Consider the following 20,788-nt stretch of genomic DNA (forward strand, 5'->3'; position numbering starts at 1 on the left):
ACATAATTTACTGTATCTTTTAACTGGTGTAACCAAATCAGTTGAAACTTGGAGCGTTTGTTAAGCGATAGTATACGAACCGATTGCTTCAAAAAGTTTGGCTCTACCATTTATTGTTTTGACAATATTTATCATCAAACTTTTATAATCGATTTTCTCGAATAGTACTAAATGGTCGTTGTCACAAGATAGCACACAGCTGACGATGTATAGGTCATCGCTGAAATTTTCAAGTTATCGCAGTTTTAGTGAAAAAAGTCGATTTCTTGCCGTTTTCGTCATTTTCCCATTTTTGCGCGTGGCGCGTCGAAAAACCCAGTTTTTATTTTAAAAAAATCGTATCTCAGAAAATTGAAAACATAACTTCACCATTTTTTGATATGTAAAGGTAAAAATATTTTCTGACATAGGCTATTTGGTCCCGAGACCTTCAAAACAACATTTTAAGTTTTCATACGACTTTTTCAAATGTTAAGGGATTTTTGAAACTTCTTACTATTTTCCCCAAATAGCCAAACCTTTCTTTTGCGTCTGAGACAGCTAAAATCGGATGAAATGACGCGGAGATATGATTTTTTGAAAGTGATTTTTGCGAAAAATTACGAAAATGGCCATTTTTTGGAACACCCTAGCACGGCGTAGGTCACCCTAATGGCCAAACAATAAAATACGGGTCTTATTATTTTGGCCGAGGATTTTTGAGCCCGATCGGAGAACTTTTTTTCGAATCATGCTGTTTTCATGAGGAATTGCTGAATATTGGATTGATCATATTAAAGCTAAAAAGTCATACTGAAAATCATTTATACTAAAAACTGTAAAGCTTGTGTACTCAAAAGAGCAACTAAAATCTATATAACTAGTAAAAAGCAGTCCATTATGTTTCTCCTAAAAGCTGGTGACTACCAAGAACCCAACAAAAAAAAATCTCGCCCCATCACGATACAAACCAAAATGCCTTCGAGCAATAGGAATCTTAAACACAATACTGATAATGTTCATGATTCACTTGAATTTCGATGTGTGTGATTGATTCGCCCGCGTCCGATCTGCCATCAAATTTGCCTCGTAACGGGCAGCGTGAGCGTCAGGGTCATGTAGCTGTCGTTACCACCCGTTTCCCGTCCCTCGGCGTAACCCGGCACTGTTCCGGAATAATCAAAGCCATCGCCATCCACCGAGGTGCCGCCGCCGCCGCTGGCCCGTTTGGCCAGAACGAATCAGAATATGGCACCGAACTTTTTCGCGAGGAATTCTTTGAGTGGTTGGTAGTACTGGTAGCGCAGGCAGATCATCTCGGGCCAGTTCTTCATCGAGCTGAACATCTCCGAGTCGGACTCGAGGATGTACACGGCGGACACGGCTAGCACTACGACGACGAAGATGAACGACGGCACGAACGCCTGGATGAGGGAAAACTTTTTCACATTTTTCGCACTGTTGGTGGCGTTCTGCTGCTGGATCATGGCCGAGTTGTTGGCCATGCTGTGCATCGCCAGCGACGAGATGGCATCGGAAGTATAGTTTTGGCGGTGGTGCAGATGTGAGCCGAGCCGGTTCTCGATCACGTTGCTGGTGAAGCCGGACTCGGACGACGAGTGGTCGAACGAGTCCCGGAAATAGTAGTCGGACAGGTGGTCGTTGCTTTCGCCGTTGGTTTTGCGCGCCTCCTCCGAGACGGTCTCCAGCGTTGGCAGTGGGTTGTCGGTGCAGTACACGGACGACGCCATGTGGTGGTCGTTGCACCCGCCGAGCGGTTCCGACATTGTCGATCGTGGAAGGCTGCTGTATCCTGGAAGTCGGACAGAAATCGAAATTTTAGCGCTCGTGTGGCCCAAGAAGACGGTACTTACGTGACTTACGGATTTCCGCGAGATCACCTTGGGGACTGGAGGGCGTCGCCGGGACGCTCTGTGCTTTCCTCTTGCTCGGGCTTGTGTTGTTGAGCTTTTGCTGCCGCAGGGCGTTCAACGACTCGGACAGGATTTCCCGCTCGGTTCGGCCGGAGTACTTGAACTTGGTACCCCACGAGAAGAACCCTCCGCCGGACATGACCGACGCTTGTTGGCTGTTTGGAAGACTGCAAAAAAGGAATCGTGAAGTGATGTTGCAATGGCAGAAAACTCATAATACTTACGTAAAAAATAACATTTGTTCGATGGCACATCGCCACACGTATCGACACGCCGATCCCGACGGACACTTGAATCCAACCGTGTGCTTTTTCTGCAAAAAAAAAACAAATTTTCTCACAAGACTGTTAGTACAAACGTTGCACCCAAAACTTACCACCTCGCGCCGGTCGTCCGTGTACGCCAGATGGATGATGAACATCTTGCCCTCAAAGTTGATCTTGTGCACCTCAGGCCACCGGAAGTGCTGCGCCCGTCGACCCGCCGCGAACGTGCTGATGCCGGAAAAGTTGATACCCAGGTACAGCTGCGTGCCCCGGTGGTCCTTGACCGGGTGCGGATCGATGCCGTACGTCTCCAGGCTGCGCGCGATCCCAACAAACTCGTCCATCACGCCAGCCGCGTCCTGGCCGGGCTCGCGCTTCTGGTGCAACTCCAGCACCTTCTTCTCCAGCGGTTCCGTCTGGCGCAGCGCGATCTTCAGCGACGACACGTACTCGCCGGTGTGCGCTTCCGGGTCGTAATCGCCGACCTCATCTACATGGGCGAGATCATTTGTGTGTTAATTAAATAGTTTTCGTGTCATTAAACACGTGGTTGAGGAGATTTAAAGTGAAAATTTCATGGAACTTTTTTTTTTGTTCACGTTTACTCAACTCTTAACTGTTGAATAACCGACACATTTTCTAACCCAAACATTTAGTTATCTAGTTTTTTTATAATATGACTCAGATATTGAATATTAAAGCATTAATTTTATTTTTGATCGCTAACCTCATCTCGAATACTTCAACCTCAAAGGTAAAATCATATTTCCATAATTTAAATTGAACAATAATGATATTCTACACTTAGATCCAGAAAACTTACAAAATCGAATCGATCCGAAAATGTCGTGATCAGGCTCATTACGCCATGACTCAAAAAGACTTTATTTTTCGAATCACTGGGGGCATAATTGTGATGAACAGCACTTTCGAAGTAGCAGAAACCATTGAGGGACCCTTGAAGGTATCCAAACAACCAACAACCACAAAAAAAAAACGAAAATACAAAGTCTTATTCAATCTGCAGCAAATTATCAACATTCGCCGATGTGATGCGGACTTTACCGGTTGTGGATTCTTCAACGCGCTTGGTCAGGGAGACTTGTGTCCCGTTTTTAACGATCCTGTGTTTGCTCCGCTATTTTATGTAGGGGGAAGTGCAAGTTTCAGCTGTCCTGTTGAGAAGGTAAGCTGCAATTTATTTAAAATTATCCCTTATTTTTAAATCTGCTTCTAGGGAATTTATCAACTTAACAACACTTCTTTCAATGTCACCCCAATAATTCAAACGCCTTCCGAAGGTTACAGATGGTACACAAAAACTACTATCGTGGAGGTTAACAGAAATCGTACCGTTTACTGCACCGAGGTTTATTCGAGAATAATCAAATTCAAAAGTAGAAAGAATTGAATGGAATTGATATGTCATTCAGTTCATATGTAGTTATTAAGAAGGGTGTATTTCAACGACATCTAATAAAAAGTCTTTAACAGTCTACCCAAATTGTTTTTCATTATGATGCCCAGAAATAAAATATCTCTTGATTTATTACATAAAATTGTGTTTTTTTTTACTTTTATACTTTGTGTAAGTAAGAAAGTAAGTAACTAAAGTAAAGTAATTTGTCATTTTTAGATATGCCAAATAACGTTACTTAATCCACCTTTAGGGGGTTGGTGCCTTCCTCGCATTCATAAAGTGAATACACTACACAGCCTCAAAAAAGTGTATAAATAACATTTATTTTTATCAAAATATCTCTGAGATCCGGCCTCAAAAAAAGTGTATTAAAAACACTAAAGTACTTATAACTTTTGATAGGGTTGTCAGATCTTCAATCTTGTTGGAAAGGTCTTTTGATTACCTATCCAACGATGGGTCGCATGATAGATTCGGACAACTTTTTCATCAAAATATTTGAGATCAAGCCTCAAAAAAGTGTATAAATAACACTTAAGTGCTCATAACTTTTGATGGGGTTGTCAGATCTTCATTCTTTTGAACGCGTTGGAAAGGTCTTTCAAATACCTTTTTAACAATATATAGCATGACGGGTTTTCTTACAAAAACTAACCTTTTTACAATCTTCCGAAGTTTAGCTAAAATCGTTTTTTAGCATAACTTTTGAAGTACTTTTATAAACTTCAAAATATTAGCTAGGGTTTTGACGGACCCCAAGACGGATCGAATGAGACCAAAACGGTCCAAATCGGTTCAACCAGTCCGGAGATAATCGCGTGCATATTTTTCGGTGCACGGACTTACAGACATACACACGCACAGACATTTGTTCAGAATTTGATTCTGTGTCGATAGGTATACGTGAAGGTGGGTCTAAGAGGTCGAATAAAGAAGTTCATTTTTGAGTGATTTTGTAGCCCTTCCTCATTGAGGTGAGGAAGGCAAAACTGCATTTCATGTGCTCCACATCCTTACAAATTATTACCGTCAACTGGGGCGAATCGGGACTACATTCAGAATAGGGACAGTAGTTTTTAGAGCACTTTATGGTTGAAATTTGGAAAACGATGCACTATTTTAGATGTTCTGTGTCTGTTCTATCCGAAACTAATAAAACAATATCCAAATATAATACAGTAACAAGGCTTAAACAGCTTTTCCAATTCGCACCATGTGTCTAATTTCGCCCCAGATGACGGTATAGTTGAGATTAAATCGTTTTTTTTTTTGTTGATACATGTGGTTTAATGGAAAAGAAATTATTATGTAATGATGATGGGTTTTGTTCAAGAGTCTATAATTTACTTCCACTTCAGTTGCAAATATTTCCCTTCATAATGTGGAACAAAAACTTTTTTCAACAAAGTGGCCTGATATTTCTTTTTATAAATTGCTCACTGTTGAGTACACCAAACAAGGTATGATTCAAATTACAATAATCGAGTTCAATTTAACAAAATATATAATTTAATCATCAGATTCAAAAAACATACAAAATTGATTCTATACGAGCTTGCCGTGGCACCACAGCATACCCGTTCATCCCACAGGAATTCACCTACAGGAGCAGTGGTTCCGTACTGGAAATAAACAGCACATTTGAAGTTATCGAAAGAATACAAGGACCTCTAAAGGTAACATTAGCTTTAATTTTTTTATCTAAACACTTGATTTTCATGTTGCTTATTGTAGTACAAGATAATTCTTAACCGGTGCGATATGGACTTTTCCGTGTGTGGATACTTCAACGAGCTTATTCTAGAAGACCTTTGTTTGGGAATACCAGATAAAAAATTGGCTCTTAGTTGGTTCGCTGGAATAGAGCGGAATTTCAAATGTCCAGTTGAGAAGGTAATTATGAATTATGTTGTTCTACAACATTGCCTTATAAAAGAGCATAAACCTAAACAAAACAAAACAAAAAATGAATAATTAGACCCGTTTTCAATTATTATCAGATGACAAATATTTTTTCTCAATTTGTTTACAGGGGATTTATAGGTTTGTTAACACTTCTTATGATGTTTCTGCGGTTACCAGCTTGCCAGCCGAAGGCTATCGATGGCATTCGATTTCAACACTAGTCAACCAAAATCGAACCGTGTACTGCCTGGAGATTAATTCAAGAATTGTACGATTTAAACCCAGAAGAAACTAATATCAATCGGAAGAAAATTTGTTGGAAAAATGTAGTTGGTACAAGTTTTTAATTGTTCTTACATGGAAATTATAATAAATGGTTCTGTTATGGGTTGTTCTTCCCCAACTACCACAGCAGTTGCCCCGACTCCTCTTCGATTTCCGTGGAACTTCACGATTGCTAAATTACACGTAGTTAATTTTTTTTTAATTCTAAGTGAAAAACGTTATTTAAGGGGTTACATACATGTAGAAAATCAATAATTTCATATTTCAGAAAACTTAATAAATCCACTAAAAACATGATTTTCAATCACTCCTGAAAGTTTCATGAAGATATTTCATGATTAAACTGAGTAAGAGACGATTTTCGTTCAAAATTTTGCCATGCGCAAAGCGAACTGTCGAACTTTGTGAGCGCTTTTCTCTGAACGCCGAGTTGATTTACGGGTGCCACGATATCTCGAGATGGGATTGACCAAATTGGCTGGAATTTGAGATGAAAACTTGCAAGTCATATCCCGTGTGCATGACGAAGTCCGATTTTGAATTTTTGCTTAAAAAATACAAAAATCAAAAACTGAAGATTTTTCATATGGGTAATTCTCTACCAACTCACACGAAATCGGGAAAAGTTGCCCCGACCCCTCTTCGATTTGCGTGAAACTTTGTCCTAAGGGGTAACTTTTGTCCCTGATCACGAATCCGAGGTCCGTTTTTTGATATCTCGTGACGGAGGGGCGGTACGACCCCTTCCATTTTTGAACATGCGAAAAAAGAGGTGTTTTTCAATAATTTGCAGCCTGAAACGGTGATGAGATAGAAATTTGGTGTCAAAGGGACTTTTATGTAAAATTAGACGCCCGATTTGATGGCGTACTCAGAATTCCGAAAAAACGTATTTTTCATCGAAAAAACACTAAAAAAGTTTAAAAAATTCTCCCATTTTCCGTTACTCGACTGTAAAAAATTTTGGAACATGTCATTTTATGGGAAATTTAATGTACTTTTCGAATCTACATTGCCCCAGAAGGGTCATTTTTTCATTTAGAACAAAATTTTTCATTTTAAAATTTCGTGTTTTTTGTAACTTTGCAGGGTTATTTTTTAGAGTGTAACAATGTTCTACAAAGTTGTAGAGCAGACAATTGCAAAAATTTTGATATATAGACATAAGGGGTTTGCTTATAAACATCACGAGTTATCGCGAATTTACGAAAAAAAGTTTTGAAAAAGTAAACTTCATAATATTAACTAGGGTCTTGTGGGACCCAAAGACGGATCGAATGAGACCAAAACGGTCCAAATTTTTCGGTGCACGGACTTACAGACATACACACGCACACACATTTGTTCAGAACTTGATTCTGAGTCGATAGGTATACGTGAAGGTGGGTCTACGAGGTCGAATAAAGAAGTTCAGTGATTTTATAGCCTTTCTTCATTGAGGTGAGTAAGGCAAAAATACCTTTCTGAGTTATTGCAGATTCGAAAAGTACATTAATTTCCCTAAAAATGACATGTCTCTCGTTTTAGACAGTTAACTCTCTACTGCCCAATTTTTTTTCGAAAATTTTTATTTTTCCCGTGTTTAGGAGGTCATTTTGAGCAACTTTAGTTCTGCGAAAAACTTTACTTCTCTTGTTTTATGTTTATCTTGTTTCATATTTAGTATTTTAATTTGCATTTTTTTAGTTTATGTTTGTTTTGGTAGTATTTGGCCTATTCTACCACCTCCTATCATTACATTTTGCCTATCTAATTTATTCATGTTTTTACAGTCACTTTTTCATTTAAAAAAAAATGCGTAGAGGCATAGTCTGGGACGTTACAAAAATTACTGCATACTTCTTTTTACTTCAAATATAGGAAATGTTAGTAAAAAAAACACAGACAAAGTTGACCCCTAAAAAAATTACATTTTTTAAAAAATTGGCAAAGTCACTTAAAACATGTCACATTTTCACGCTTATAGTTTTCTTAAATTTTAAGATTTTTTTCTTTCTAATGCTCAAAAAATGGAAGAAAAATTGATTTTTGGAATTATTTTTAGATCGAAGCCCGTCAAGAGGCAGGGTTGGGTTGTAGAGGGTTTAAGGAACTTGTGCTAATGATTGAGTTTTAGATCATTCGCCTACTCAGATATTTGCAGTGATGATAATATTTTGTTGAAACCTGAAAATTATATCACATTTTGAAGATTTTTTTGTTTTTTTTTTATATTTGAATCAATAAAAAAAATATTCAGTAGGTGGTGCTCATCATGTGAAAGGGAATAAAATTCAGAAATTTTGGAGAAAGCCGCTATTTATTTTACAAAATTGGGCATATCTCTGAACTAAAATTGATAACTTTTTTTGGAAATTATTCTGGAAACTGTTATCTACAATGTGATTGATTCAAAAGTGTTTGGAAATGTAGTCGTGTGATTTGGCAGAGGATAGAAACCATAATTTTGGGAACTTTTTGGGGAATAAATAGCTTTTTGATGAAATACTCTAAGTTTAGCAGTGTTCGATGCTTAAATTTGTATCCGGGCAATCTGTTGCTGTATTTTCATGACAAATTGTACATAGAAAATTTTTTTTCTTGGATTTTGGGGTTATTTTTTTCATGTCAAATATGTAAGTTAGTTCATGAACTCATCGATTTTTAGTTACTTTTCTGAAGAAACATCAAAACAAAAAAAACATCCAATAAAATCGAATAAAAAAAACTTGTAAAAAAAAAGGCTCTAGACCCCCCGACGAAATATATCGACGGACCCCCCAAATGTTGGGAAAGAGACTTGCCAAATTATTTATCATATTAAGGTTGCACATCAACCAGAGCTTTTGCACCAAGATGTTTGTTACAGTATTTTCGAAACTACGGGAACTTTCGATATATTTTTTTATTAATCCTCTAAAGTACTGTCTACTAAGCGATTTACAACAGAATTTACCTATTTTTACAATCAGATTGTTGCAGGATTGGGTCCGTAAGTTTGTCAATTTTGGAATAAGAAGACAACAACTTCCTTGGTTGCTGTGCACCCTTAATTTCGCCAAAAAAGTAAAACATCAAACTACAAAGCAATGATTAAAACAAAACTGCGAAGAACAATTTTTTTCCAGCCATAAAATTGTATTAAATTTCAAAAGCTGTTCTCTCGCTATGACTATCAGATAAGCGCATTAATTAAAAGAATTGCCCAAAATGTTTAGGCGGAATCCGTGATCATTCTACCTAATATCTGCAAAATTAAACGCACGAAATCTGAATTCATCGGAGCAAAAAATTACGCTATCAAAGCACTATAAAAGAGGGCTCCCCCGTGAGGTTTTCAAACATTGAAACAATATTCCGTCAAAATGTCCAAGTTGATCATTCTGGCCGCACCACTGCTGTTGTGTATCGTCATAGCAGAGGCGGCAAAAATGTACCGGGTGGACAAGTACAAGCTGTGTGACGATGTCACGGATAGTGCGGCCAAATTTAGTGATTTTCACGTTGTTGGAAAATTTCAGGCCATTTCCATCACTGGAACGATGGAGGTGACCCGGATGGCAAAGATGCCGTTGCAGGTAACATTGTAATATGATTCAGATGGACAGACAATTAATGTTTATTCCATTTCAGTTCCACCTGATGGTGAATCGCTGCGATGTTGATCAAAGTAACTGCGAGCATTTCGATACAATTGTGTTTGAAGACGTTTGCGCCATGTACAATGAAAGTCACCTCATGAAGGCCCACATGGCGTTCTTTTCGCCACCTCTGACCTGTCCGTTAAATGTTGTAAGTAGCATAAATATATTTAAGTCAAATTCCGTTACATCGTCGAACTCCAAACAGGGAAAGTACACCTCCAAGGACGGTCTGATGGACATGAAGATGTTTGAGATATTCCCCATCGGGAACGCCCACTGGCAGGCGGAAATGAGACTGATCGATGCTGCGAACAAAACCGCCACCTGTGTCTGGTCGGAGGTGACCATTCTGGAGAAGGACATGTAATTTAGAAGTTACCTTGAACGATGAGTGCCCCCAGCGCCGCAGCTTCCCCGATCGAACAGTACAGCCGCCCATGCCGCAGATCTCGCTTGAGCTGTTGAAACAGCATTACTTTTCCATTTCCCGTCAGCCGGCAGGGATCGGCTGGGTAGAATTTGACACGAAACGACAGCACCAGTGGTTCAACATCTGAAAAAGGTAAGAAAATTAAATATTGCATATTGCTTGATGTATTTAATTAGAAGAAAAATAAATTTTGTGACACTCAGTTCAGTTTCAATGATCGAAAAATGTTGACCCGAATTTCGCACAAAAAACCCGTCTTAAAAGTCTGCTGTAAACAAAAAAATAACATGTGGTGCATCAAAACATGTAATCAAGTGTAGCAAGAGACAAACTGCTTAACGGCACGCAAACTCATTAGCAGAGGATGAATTACATGCCACTACTGCAGTACTACGTTCTTGAGCTTCTTGGCCAGCGTTTCTCAATACCAGCTAACAAACATTTCAAAAGGTTTAAAATCGTATAATTTGGTTCTTTCCAAAAACTTATCGTGTTAAAATATTATGTTGATACATTTAAAAAAAAAATACCAAAAAAAAATCTAGTTTTTCACAAAAAAATCGCCTCATTTGGCAGTTACAACTAAAATAAGCTAATTATGAATAATTAACCAAATTACAAATAATTATTTAGGAACCTCTGGCCCAGAACAACTGCCACGATATCTTACCTTTTACTTGTTTGATAATAGTTTTTGCAAGATCTAGCCAGTGCTGCAATTTCCACGCGTCGAAGAAAAGCGAGAGGAGAAAAAAGGAGAGTACAAAAATTATGATACAAACTATCCCGCACACATTGTCAGCGCGCCACCAGCAGCCACATGTGCTAATTTATGCCAACTACATTATGATGACAGGCCGCCGCCGCTTACCCTCTGCTTGGCCGAATCCACGAATCGAAGCCCGAAATAGTCCCGCTCGGTGATCTCCAGCGTATCGCAAATGTATTCCAGCAGAAAGCTGCCCTTGTGATGTGGCTAAAATTAGAGATAAAAGGCGAAATGAATCCAACGAACCAACAGTTTTGCAATCAGCAGTATGAAATTGTACGGTGTCCGGCCGCGTACGGGCCAGTCCGTGTGCCAGGTTGGGGCGTTGCGGTTCCGGACGAGACCGACCATCATCAGTGTTTCGTTCGTTTGTTGTTGATTGGTTGTCAAATTTGTGTGTGCGACTGTGTGCATCCATGAAATTCTTTCATATTGATAAATCGATGCCTCTGTGTTCTCTTGTACGAACTATATTGGAATCCCCGCAAGCTTAGTACAAGATTGCACAAGGGCATCGAAATATGGCAATTAAACAGCGTTCAACTTGATTAATTGAGCATGTCTGACTTCAAAAAATGATGACTTCAAAATAACAAAACAACTAATATAATATCAACTAATTAAACGTGTGATAACATTACAGGGTAATATTCTGAAAAATATTGTTAAGTTACTCCCCAAAGATCTCAAAATTTGCCCCATTTCTTAAAGAAGGAAAGGTTTTAGAATTTTTGTATGGATTTTTAACTGACCTTTCTTATAGATGAATCGATCTTTAAAACATATTTCTTAAGACAGATTTGTAGAAAAATCTCTTATCTTCAAATCCCTTCTTAAGTTTGTAAATCCGATTTGATTGTCAGAAGATATCAAAATCAAATCGGATTTACAAACTTAAAAAAGGGGATTTCTCTACAAATCTGTTTTAAGAAATATTGCAGGCCAAGGATTGATACCTAAGAGCATGCAATGGCACTGATCTTGTTGCGTGCTTTTCGGTTGACGTCCAGGTAAGGAACATCCTGGAAGGAGCGCAACTAACTACATCCGTAGTTCTGTTAAAATTAAATCATCCGAATTATCTTGATTAGAACAGTATAGCTCTGGTTCCTTGCAAGTGTCTTATTTTCTTACCTCCACGTTGGCTTGGTTTTCATGATGACCTAGCTGGTGGCCTGTGGAAACGGATCGTAAACCTTTGACCACCGCGGGTCAGAGTCAAGACGGCTAAAAGAAAGGGGCGCGACAATGTGGGAAAGGGAAGTAATTTGTGATTGTAGACGGTATTGTTTTGATTCGCAGTATGTTGGGTCAACTGCTGTGGATGTACCCGAAACATCGCACAACGGGGTTTCTCTTCTCATCTTTCTCAGCTACCATCTATCTCCTATTTTTATTTTGCTCTACTGATTCGTACTTCACCACTAATTCTTCTGTTTACCATTTGGTTTTGATTTTATTAACTCTTGATTCTCGTATCTCTCAATGCTTGTCACTCATTTTTTTTTTCCAAATAATGCTGCTTTAACAAACTGTGTGTTTTCTTTAAAATAAACCTTCCCCTAATGTACTAGTGATACCAAGTCTAATTATCATTTGCCTATTCTTTGTTGATTTACTTCTTTATTTCTAGATTAAATTTTCAAAAGGTCCTATCTGCATAGGAAACCCATGAGGGATAGGTTGTTTTGAAAATTAAATCTAGATTTATTCATTTGAATATTTTTTTATCTTGCCCATCATAACAATAATCTAAGCTTGTTTGTTATCTCTATTTATTAACTATTGCCTATTTCTACATCTACTACTTATTCACTTATTATTGCTTCTTTATAAAGTATATTCTTCTTTACTGTCTATTGTTTTCTAACAAGGGAGGTTCGAGCCCTTACTCAATTTATGGAATGATTGAAGGAATAACACAAATACTACTATTGTACATTTGCTAAATTTTTATAAAATGCTTAGGTCCAGAAAATTGTAACAAAACACCGCGACATAAGAAATATCAACAGATAAATACGACTTAACATTAGGGAATATTTCAGGAGAAAACAATACACAGTAAAATAACAATTAGTTTTTGAATTCAAACTAAAATAAAACAGTTTTTGCTTTAATGAAAGTTGATAAGCACACTATAAATGATTAGGCGCTTATACTTACATCAAACCCTACGTAATGTACCACCCCCGGCCGAGTTAAAATGCGTAACCGGAAAAGAAGGTGTGCATGCCTGGCACGAACACTCAAAGCTTGTTCTAGCGTGCTGCTCGTTCTGACTCAGAGCAAGGGTGAGATGTAGGTGTAAGGGCAGTGCGTGTTCGTCGGGAACCTGGTGCATAAGATCGGTCAAGGCCCGTTCTTACACTGAAAATTGTGAATTGCGAATTGCGAAATCTGTTTTAAGAAATATTTTTCGAAGACCGATCCATCTATAAGGCCAATTCAGTTAAAAATACATACAAAAAATCAAAACCATAAAAAATTAAACACAATTTGCAAACAAATCTAAAACATCAAAAATTTCAAAAACGCAAATTTCAGTGATAGAATGTTTTTAGTTATATAAATTCTGATTCAGATCGGTAAAACACAACTTTCTACGTATGACTCTCCGATGGGGTATCTCGATTTGAAATATTTTGCTCCAGCCATGCCGTGAACCATTTAAGAGTATTTTTTCAATGCACCATTTAGGAGTATCGTTTCAATGTTCAGATCGCGGAATTAAGTGAAAAATTGTTTTTTTTCTGAAAATGACAAAGTTTTGGAGCTTTGATGATGGAGAAGAGTTGATGATAAATAGGAAGGGGCAATTTTTGGCTTGGTTTAAGTTTGAGTGATTCGCGATTACGTTTTTTTTTTATTTAACTTTCCAAGCATATTGAGCCTTGCAGCAATTTCTAGAGTTTTGTGTCAATCGTGCTAGGCCTGGATTTTTTCATCACACTGCTTTGCATGACTGAGAACTGTCAATTTTGCGCACTTTGCACCTTGCTAGAGTGCTGCGGGAAAATTTTGATCACAGTGACTTTTGCTCGCACTCACGGTGTGGGAACTTTTAAACTTTTAGGTAAACAGGGCATTTTGTTTTGCTCTGGTTGATGCACCAGGAACCTGCTGCAAAAAAGACATCCACTACAAATCGGAGTTTCTAATCGAATTTGAGTGTTTGTTGGTGTTCGTTTTGTTTTCCCAGAGAAGAAGTGAAAGTTCATCAACATGTTTTCAGGTGCCCATTGGGATATGGCAAACCCTCGATTATTTTACTTATTTGGCAACTCTAAAAGACTTGCCCGGATTTGAATTAAATCGACTTAGCACAAAAAGTGGGCAATAAATGCAATTCTTGATTTGAAAGAAGTCGGAGGCGTTGACCGGCAGATCTTAGTGAACAAATTAGCTTGGAGACTGCTTTAAATCCTAATTCTGTTGAACATTTTTGGGAAATATGCTAAGACGTAACGATCAAACGACGATCAAACATTCCTTTCAAATTATAATTGCATTTTTATTATAACTATTATATTTCTATGATTCCTCCAAAAAGACAGCATCATGGCATCCGGACATAGCTTGGTTCATTTTTATAACGACTTCAAACGTGATAGTTCCCGACCTTATTACAAAAAGCAGCTCCATTTGGTTTTGTCCACTTTTTTATGCCGAAATGTCGAACCTCCAGGACCTCAATTTCACGATTTTCTCTGAGAGTTTCAAATACTGAAAAGAATACTTTTATTGAATTATGGAAATAATTCATGGATTGCGGTCAAATTACCATAACAGATTCCATCTGGGCCAGATTCCGTCAGCCGTAAATACTCACAGTCAGGTTTGAAAAAAAAAACTGATATCAACATAAACAACTTCTTATAGCAACCAACATGGCAACGTCACGAGTGTGAGGAAAAGTCACTGTGATAAAAAGATACTGTGATGAAAATAATTGCGCAAGACTCTAGAGAAGTGCAAAATGAGGGTTTTTTTGTTTGGTTTTTCTTGTCGGACATGCCAATCCAAGCAATTTTGTCGAGGACAGCAAAATTTTAACACACATTCTATGCCTATACTACGACTTATTTTGTCAATAACATCAGAGCAACCCTTCAAAAATCAGTTTTTTAACGTTAAAATACAGATTTGAGTTTTAAGGAAAAGTAATGTTCTAAGCACTTCAAGTACTCTAAAAAACATTGTTTATTTTGAAAAAATAATTATGACTTAGGCCGATGCAAATATTTTTTAAAGTTTTTGTCCCTCGGCTCCGGCCGGGGTCGAGAGTGGGCAAAAAAATAAAAAAATATAAATATTGAAATAACAAGCCATAGTTTCAATATTTGCATGGAAAAAGTGTTTTAAAATGCATTTTACACTAGTTCAGTTGTTTTGCAATCATGAGTTTTCAAAAAATGTAAAATTGGAACAAAACAAAAATTTTAGAGAAAAAAAACTTTTTGCGATAATAAACATCAAAAATTTAAAAAAAATCCAAAGATTTTTAAATCAACCCAAACATGATTAAAATGATTCTAAACGTAGGGGAATGCATTTAAAATTGATTTCAACTGATTGCACTTTAATTTTCATTGAAATATTGAAGTTTTTTGAAAACTTGGAGGAAGGGGGGGACAAAAACTTTAAAAGCAGTGTTGGAATTCGAGCGAGAAGAAGGAAAGCATTTCTCGCTCGCGAACGAGGGAAAGAACTTGTAGTACTTTTTTCTTCTCGCTCGCGCTTGCATTTTCGTTCGCGTTCTCGCTCTCGGCGCGAGCGCTCGCGAGCTCCTCTGGCTATCCGTTCGTCCCAAGTTAGCAATTTGTTTATCAGGCTTATGAATACGGACCAGCCGATGGTATAAATGTGTAACTTCAATCGCTGTGTTGTTTTTTGTTCGTTTCTAACACGTTCAACTTCTCGCGAACGGGCAATTCTGGCTCGCGAGAAAGCCCGTTCGCGAGCGGAGGAGAGCACGGGCAATCGGTGAGTTTCTCTCGGCAGCTCGAGACTCGTGGCGAGAACTCGAGAGAGAGAAATTTTTCTCGCGAGAGCGCGATAATACCAACACTGTTTAAAAGGATGCAATTTTAAAATTCAAATATTTCAAAAAACCGCAGGCCAAATTTTATGCACCAGATTACATTCGAAAAGGGAGATCTAGCTCTATAAACGCTTAATGAAAAAATGAAATGAGTTTTTTAAAATAGTAGTTTGAAACTGAATTAGTATCATTTTAAAATACATATTCGCCAATTTAAAAACTTATCCAGTAGTAAAATCATGTTGAAATTTGAAAAAAAAAATAATAAAAGTCGGTAGCTTTAAAAAAACCTTTCATGGCCCTAACCAATTCAATGTTTGAAGTTGGTTCTTTTTTCATTCAATGGCCACTTTGTAAACAAATTATGTTGAAAAACTTTTAAAAGTAACTTGCTTGTTATTATCCTATTAGGCAATTCGTTACATGAGTTCATTCTTGATAGCATTTTAGAAGAAGCTCTCGATCCTCAACATGCTAATAATTGCTCGACTGTTTTACATTCTCCAACCCTAAAAAAAAAAGTTGAATTTTGGATGGTTGAAAATTTGGCTGGTTGAATATTACCTAATTACCTAATGTGATCCTGATGAAAATTCACCATTTCCTGATGTAGTATTACACATTTTTGACACAAAATCTGTCACCTTTCCCTGATGTGTATTACCATATTTTTTTTTGTGTAGAACTTCCAATGTCCTAATCCAGTCTAACAATATTTTCTTAAACCCTGGATTTTTTTGGTATCGTCAACTTGGGAGAAACGGGACTACAGTCTGAATAAGGCAATGCATTAATTTAGTTGTTCCGTGTCCGAAACGAATCAAAACATTGTACCAAACCATGTCTAAACAAGCTAATCCAGTTTGCCCCATGTGTCCCGATTTGCCTCACATGACAGTATTCCCGAATTTTGAGGATTCAAAAATCCTCAAAATTCGGGAATACTGTCATGTGAGGCAAATCGGGACACATGGGGCAAACTGGATTAGCTTGTCATTACACAGATTTTCACTGATTAACGACACATTTTGCAAAGTTTTTGATAGCATACTGCTTTTTATTACTTGATATTGGTGGAAAAAATAACTTACTAGAAGCTGTAATCGAATATCAAGTGCTGTTATGCCACAAAAAGTGCTATGTATTGCACACATTTTAATCCTTGCACTTTGATTTTTTTAAACGGCTTTCTAAAAACAGTTGCAATCAAATAATAAAAAGCTTACTTTTATTGCTGCTGTGTTTAAAAAATTTGAAATTAGAACATTTCTTTGTAACAACCATATTTCCATGGAATTCCAAGGAGTTTTGTAAAAAAAAACATCTACCAAGCTTTTGCATACCCTGATAATTTGGAACGTTCTATTTTATTGGCTATAAATAGATATGATTTCAAGTTTTTTATTTAGATTTTTTCTTTTGAAAAATGATACTTCCTCTAGTTTAAAAATAAACTAGGCAACATCACACCCTGCCCGCTGTAGCAGATGTCGCCTTTCGTTGAATTAATACAACTAATGGATAATTAATTTAAAGTTCTATGTGTATAGTCTGGACAGTGGCGCTATTTTTAGCCTCGCGCGTCCAACCGCCTTTTTTTGAAGCGTCTTACGTAAATCGCGGGAGAACGTTGCTGCTGCTGCTGCTGTCCGCGAGAAACAACAACAGCAGAACATCACCATGAAGAAGCATCATCCCCATATAGGTTAATAAGGTTTTTTGGGGTGTGGGTGGGTTCACTGGAGAACCTTAACAATGTTACAGCGCCCATCCTTTGGCGTTCTGGGCGGTTTCTCCATATACAATCAGCGAATTATGTTGAAAACGATTTGAAAAGATTGATAAATCAGGCATCGACGGCAATTAATGGGCTCTCGAAAAAAAAAACAAGAAACAATAGGAGCGTCCCGTCATCCTGGCACGAAACACACTCGAATCAAGGACCTGCTCTATATATTTCCCTTTGCTATGTGCAGCAGCAGGGTGAGAGTGAGTGTGGTTGTGTACCTATATAGAACGCGAACAGGGAACGATCCGTCAGATTTTAAAGGGGCTGAGGACCTTGAGCTGGAATTTGGAAGCCACCTTACCTGGAACTCGCACTCGAGTACGTCCAGATCCTCCAGCAGTCGAACGGTGCACTTGTAGACGACATTTCCCTCGCTACGACTCTTGAACATACTTTCCCCACGACACTGACCAGCGACTCGCAGCGATGACCGACGACCGGAGCAGGTTCCCTTCCAACAGTAGCACCAGCACCAGCACACTTTTACACCAAAAATGAAAAATCAGCACAAAAAAAAACACACTCCCCCACCGTGAGCGAAACGGGACGGAAAATCCACGGGAAAAAACCAGCAATTTCCCGACCTTCCCAAAGTGCTGGCCACCGGAACCGGAACCGGTCTGAGGAACTATTTCGGACAGAGAGAAAGAGAGGAGTAAGGAGGAGGACGAGCGCAATCGGAAAAATCCACCCGAGAATTTTCACTTTTCCTGCACAAAATTTTTACGACATTGACATTTTCCACCGTCGTCGTCGTCTTCGTCCCGTTGCTTCACACACTCTGAATCGCTACAACTGGTGTGGCGGCGGCGGCGACGACGGTCCTGCGATTTGGGTGTGTGTGCGTGCAACAGTCCCTTAAAAGTCATGTTCATTCATATAGGTACCTTCTGAAGGAGGAGAGGAGCTAGACGTCAGTTGCAGGATATCGCGCAACGACGGGGACTGACAGGACGATTTTATGGGGTTGGTGGCAGTAGCACAGTTGGGTTGTTGCGCCATAAAATAAGGGTGGTCTCGGGTTTGTGCGCGTGTCAAATAGGGGTGGAAAACTGTTCGAAAATGGGGTGGTGTAAGACAAGCAAGAATGATTTGGAATATTTTAGAGAAATAACAGTAAAACAACGAATTATAATCATAAAAACAGCAGTTTTTATCATAAAATTCAGGCAATTCCAACAATAAAAAATACATCGGTGGTAAAATCCAATGAAAAGCATCTCATCACAATTTTTTCCTTTGTTCATCTACTTAGGTTTTCATTTCCATGAACCGTAAACCGGAGTAACATTGAAGGATTTCAATTTATTTTTCAAATATTATTCAAACGGTTAGATTCATTGATAAAATTACTTTCACAATTAAATATAAAAAATAAGAATTGGGGCTCCACAACGTTCATGTACATTTTTCTAAAAAAGTTTTTTTCTATACACCCATAGTTAAATCCTCTCACGTGTTAATTCGTTCATTGGAACAGTTCATCCTATTGAGTGGCTTATATGGACAAATGACCGCCACTTAGCCACCGAACCATGGTGGCCCATACGGCAAAGGCACGGTTCAATATGCCGAAGGTCTTGGGTTGGACTCTCGGTACCGGTACTTTTTTTTTTTTTGATAGATAAACTTTTTTTGAAGATGAACCATGAGTAAAGTACTCTCGGTAATTTCGGGATTTATCCTCTCCGTCCGCACACAGTACCATTTTACTACCGAATCGTGCTCTTTATCCTCTCGTATGCCGATACCCAGTTCTGGGTGTAGTGCTTTTAAAAATAGTTTCGTCAAAAACTGTTGTTTAAAAAACCGGGATCACTTTGATAATTACTGTGTTTCGTTCAAATTTCTGCCTAAAGGTGATCAAATTGAATTGATTACATCAAATTGACAATTTGTAAAATTACTTTTTTTTACATATTTTTTATGAATTAGTGTTGCCAATACCAATTTTGAAACAAGAATCCAAAATATTCGAAATTTGCTTAAAAACATGTTCTACTGAACATGCATATAAATTTGAAGATATTTTTAGTTCTATTTCTATAACACTTAAAACTTGTAACAAAAAAACTAATTTGAACTGTTCTTAGTGTAAATTGTTCAAAAAATCCGATAATGCAATGATAACAAATAATTACAAAATTTTTAACAGTGATGGAAAAATCTTCATCAGCCGAAATTTTGTTGACGCCCATCAAAAGAAAAAATCCTAACGGAACATGTTATCCTCTCTCGCCCACGAAAATCGGTTAGAAGAAACAAAAAAAAATATCATCTGGATTATTCGACGGAACACCGTTTTCACTACTACACTCACATGTCGTAGATGAGCAATGCTTGTAAAAAACGAAAAAAAGAATTTAAGGTAATGTTAACATTAATATTCACAAGAAATCTTCGACTGATTGATTTTGTTTGAAAATTTCGCGAGCGATTTTCTTTTGCGTGATTTTCCCCCTCTCTCATTCGCGGACAATGAATGTTCGCAAGCGAAAAATATTTTTTTCGCGATTATTCCATCCCTGATTGTGAAAAAAAATCGATGCCGTTGTGTTTATTTGTAATAACTAGCTAGAAATGCCAGCAAGCATCGTAATATCTGAAGTTTCGAATATCGGAAGTTCAATTACTCGATGGTTTCTAAGGGCGAAAACAATATGTACTTATGTTTTATTCTCGCTTTGAACATCAAATTCGAGTTCTGCGACCCCATTTTAGTCAAATTTGAGTGTTGGATTTATGAAAATGCATTTTCTCAAAGTTCAATATATCTTAATATTTGAGCTCAACGACTCAAAATAAGACAAAGAAAGAAAATTTGATTCGATTACACGAAGTTAATTTTTTCTGAGGACTTCGGATAACAGAGCTCTGTCCGGTTTTAGGTGAAACCACATAAAACTTTTTTTTTTAAGGTACCGTCATCTGGGGTAAATCGGGGCTACAGTCTGAATAGGAACAGCAGTGTTTTGAGCACTTGTACACTAGGGTGCCCAGCAAAAATGACCCCCTGCTCCACAAGCGTAAAACGGTTTTTTGGGTTATTTTAAGCATCTGTGTAAATTTTGAGCGAAATTTGTTAAGATTACCCATTGATACTCGAGCCTAAAGTTGGCGAAAAAATGTTTTTCATAAAAAAATTACTTTTTTAAATCGCTAATAACTATTCAGGATCGAGTTTTACAACTTTGGTATGTTCTACAAATTTGAAGAATATTAAATTTCCAATAAGAATCTCACTTTTATGAAAGTTACGCGCCCTGCAGACAAATTCGTAAGAAAATAGGGTTTTCCATACATTTTTTTTCGATTTTTCCCATACAAACTTCACCTTCGAGTAT

The 20,788-nt window shown here is 37.8% G+C and overlaps 1 protein-coding gene across 2 annotated transcripts; it reads right to left on the bottom strand.

Annotated features, from left to right (window-relative positions):
• Positions 1–654: 654 nt before the first annotated feature.
• LOC6041485 (FERM domain-containing protein 5) lies at positions 655–18,228 on the bottom strand. 2 transcript variants are annotated; one of them, XM_038257623.1, is made up of 8 exons: positions 17,746–18,228; positions 10,714–10,818; positions 10,513–10,555; positions 9,792–9,965; positions 2,290–2,669; positions 2,138–2,226; positions 1,863–2,080; positions 655–1,792 (listed from the first exon to the last, which is right to left on the bottom strand). In XM_038257623.1, exons 1-8 carry the CDS (start codon positions 17,833–17,835, stop codon positions 1,221–1,223), a joined length of 1,671 nt encoding a protein of 556 aa, XP_038113551.1. In that variant the 5' UTR covers positions 17,836–18,228; the 3' UTR covers positions 655–1,220. The 2 variants fall into 2 exon arrangements, with proteins under 2 accessions (XP_038113551.1, XP_001850737.1); XM_001850685.2 differs by having other exon boundaries at positions 1,854–2,080.
• Between the last annotated feature and the right edge of the window lie 2,560 nt (positions 18,229–20,788).

This window comes from Culex quinquefasciatus, chromosome 2, assembly GCF_015732765.1.
Source record: "Culex quinquefasciatus strain JHB chromosome 2, VPISU_Cqui_1.0_pri_paternal, whole genome shotgun sequence".
Classification (NCBI taxonomy): domain Eukaryota; kingdom Metazoa; phylum Arthropoda; class Insecta; order Diptera; family Culicidae; genus Culex; species Culex quinquefasciatus.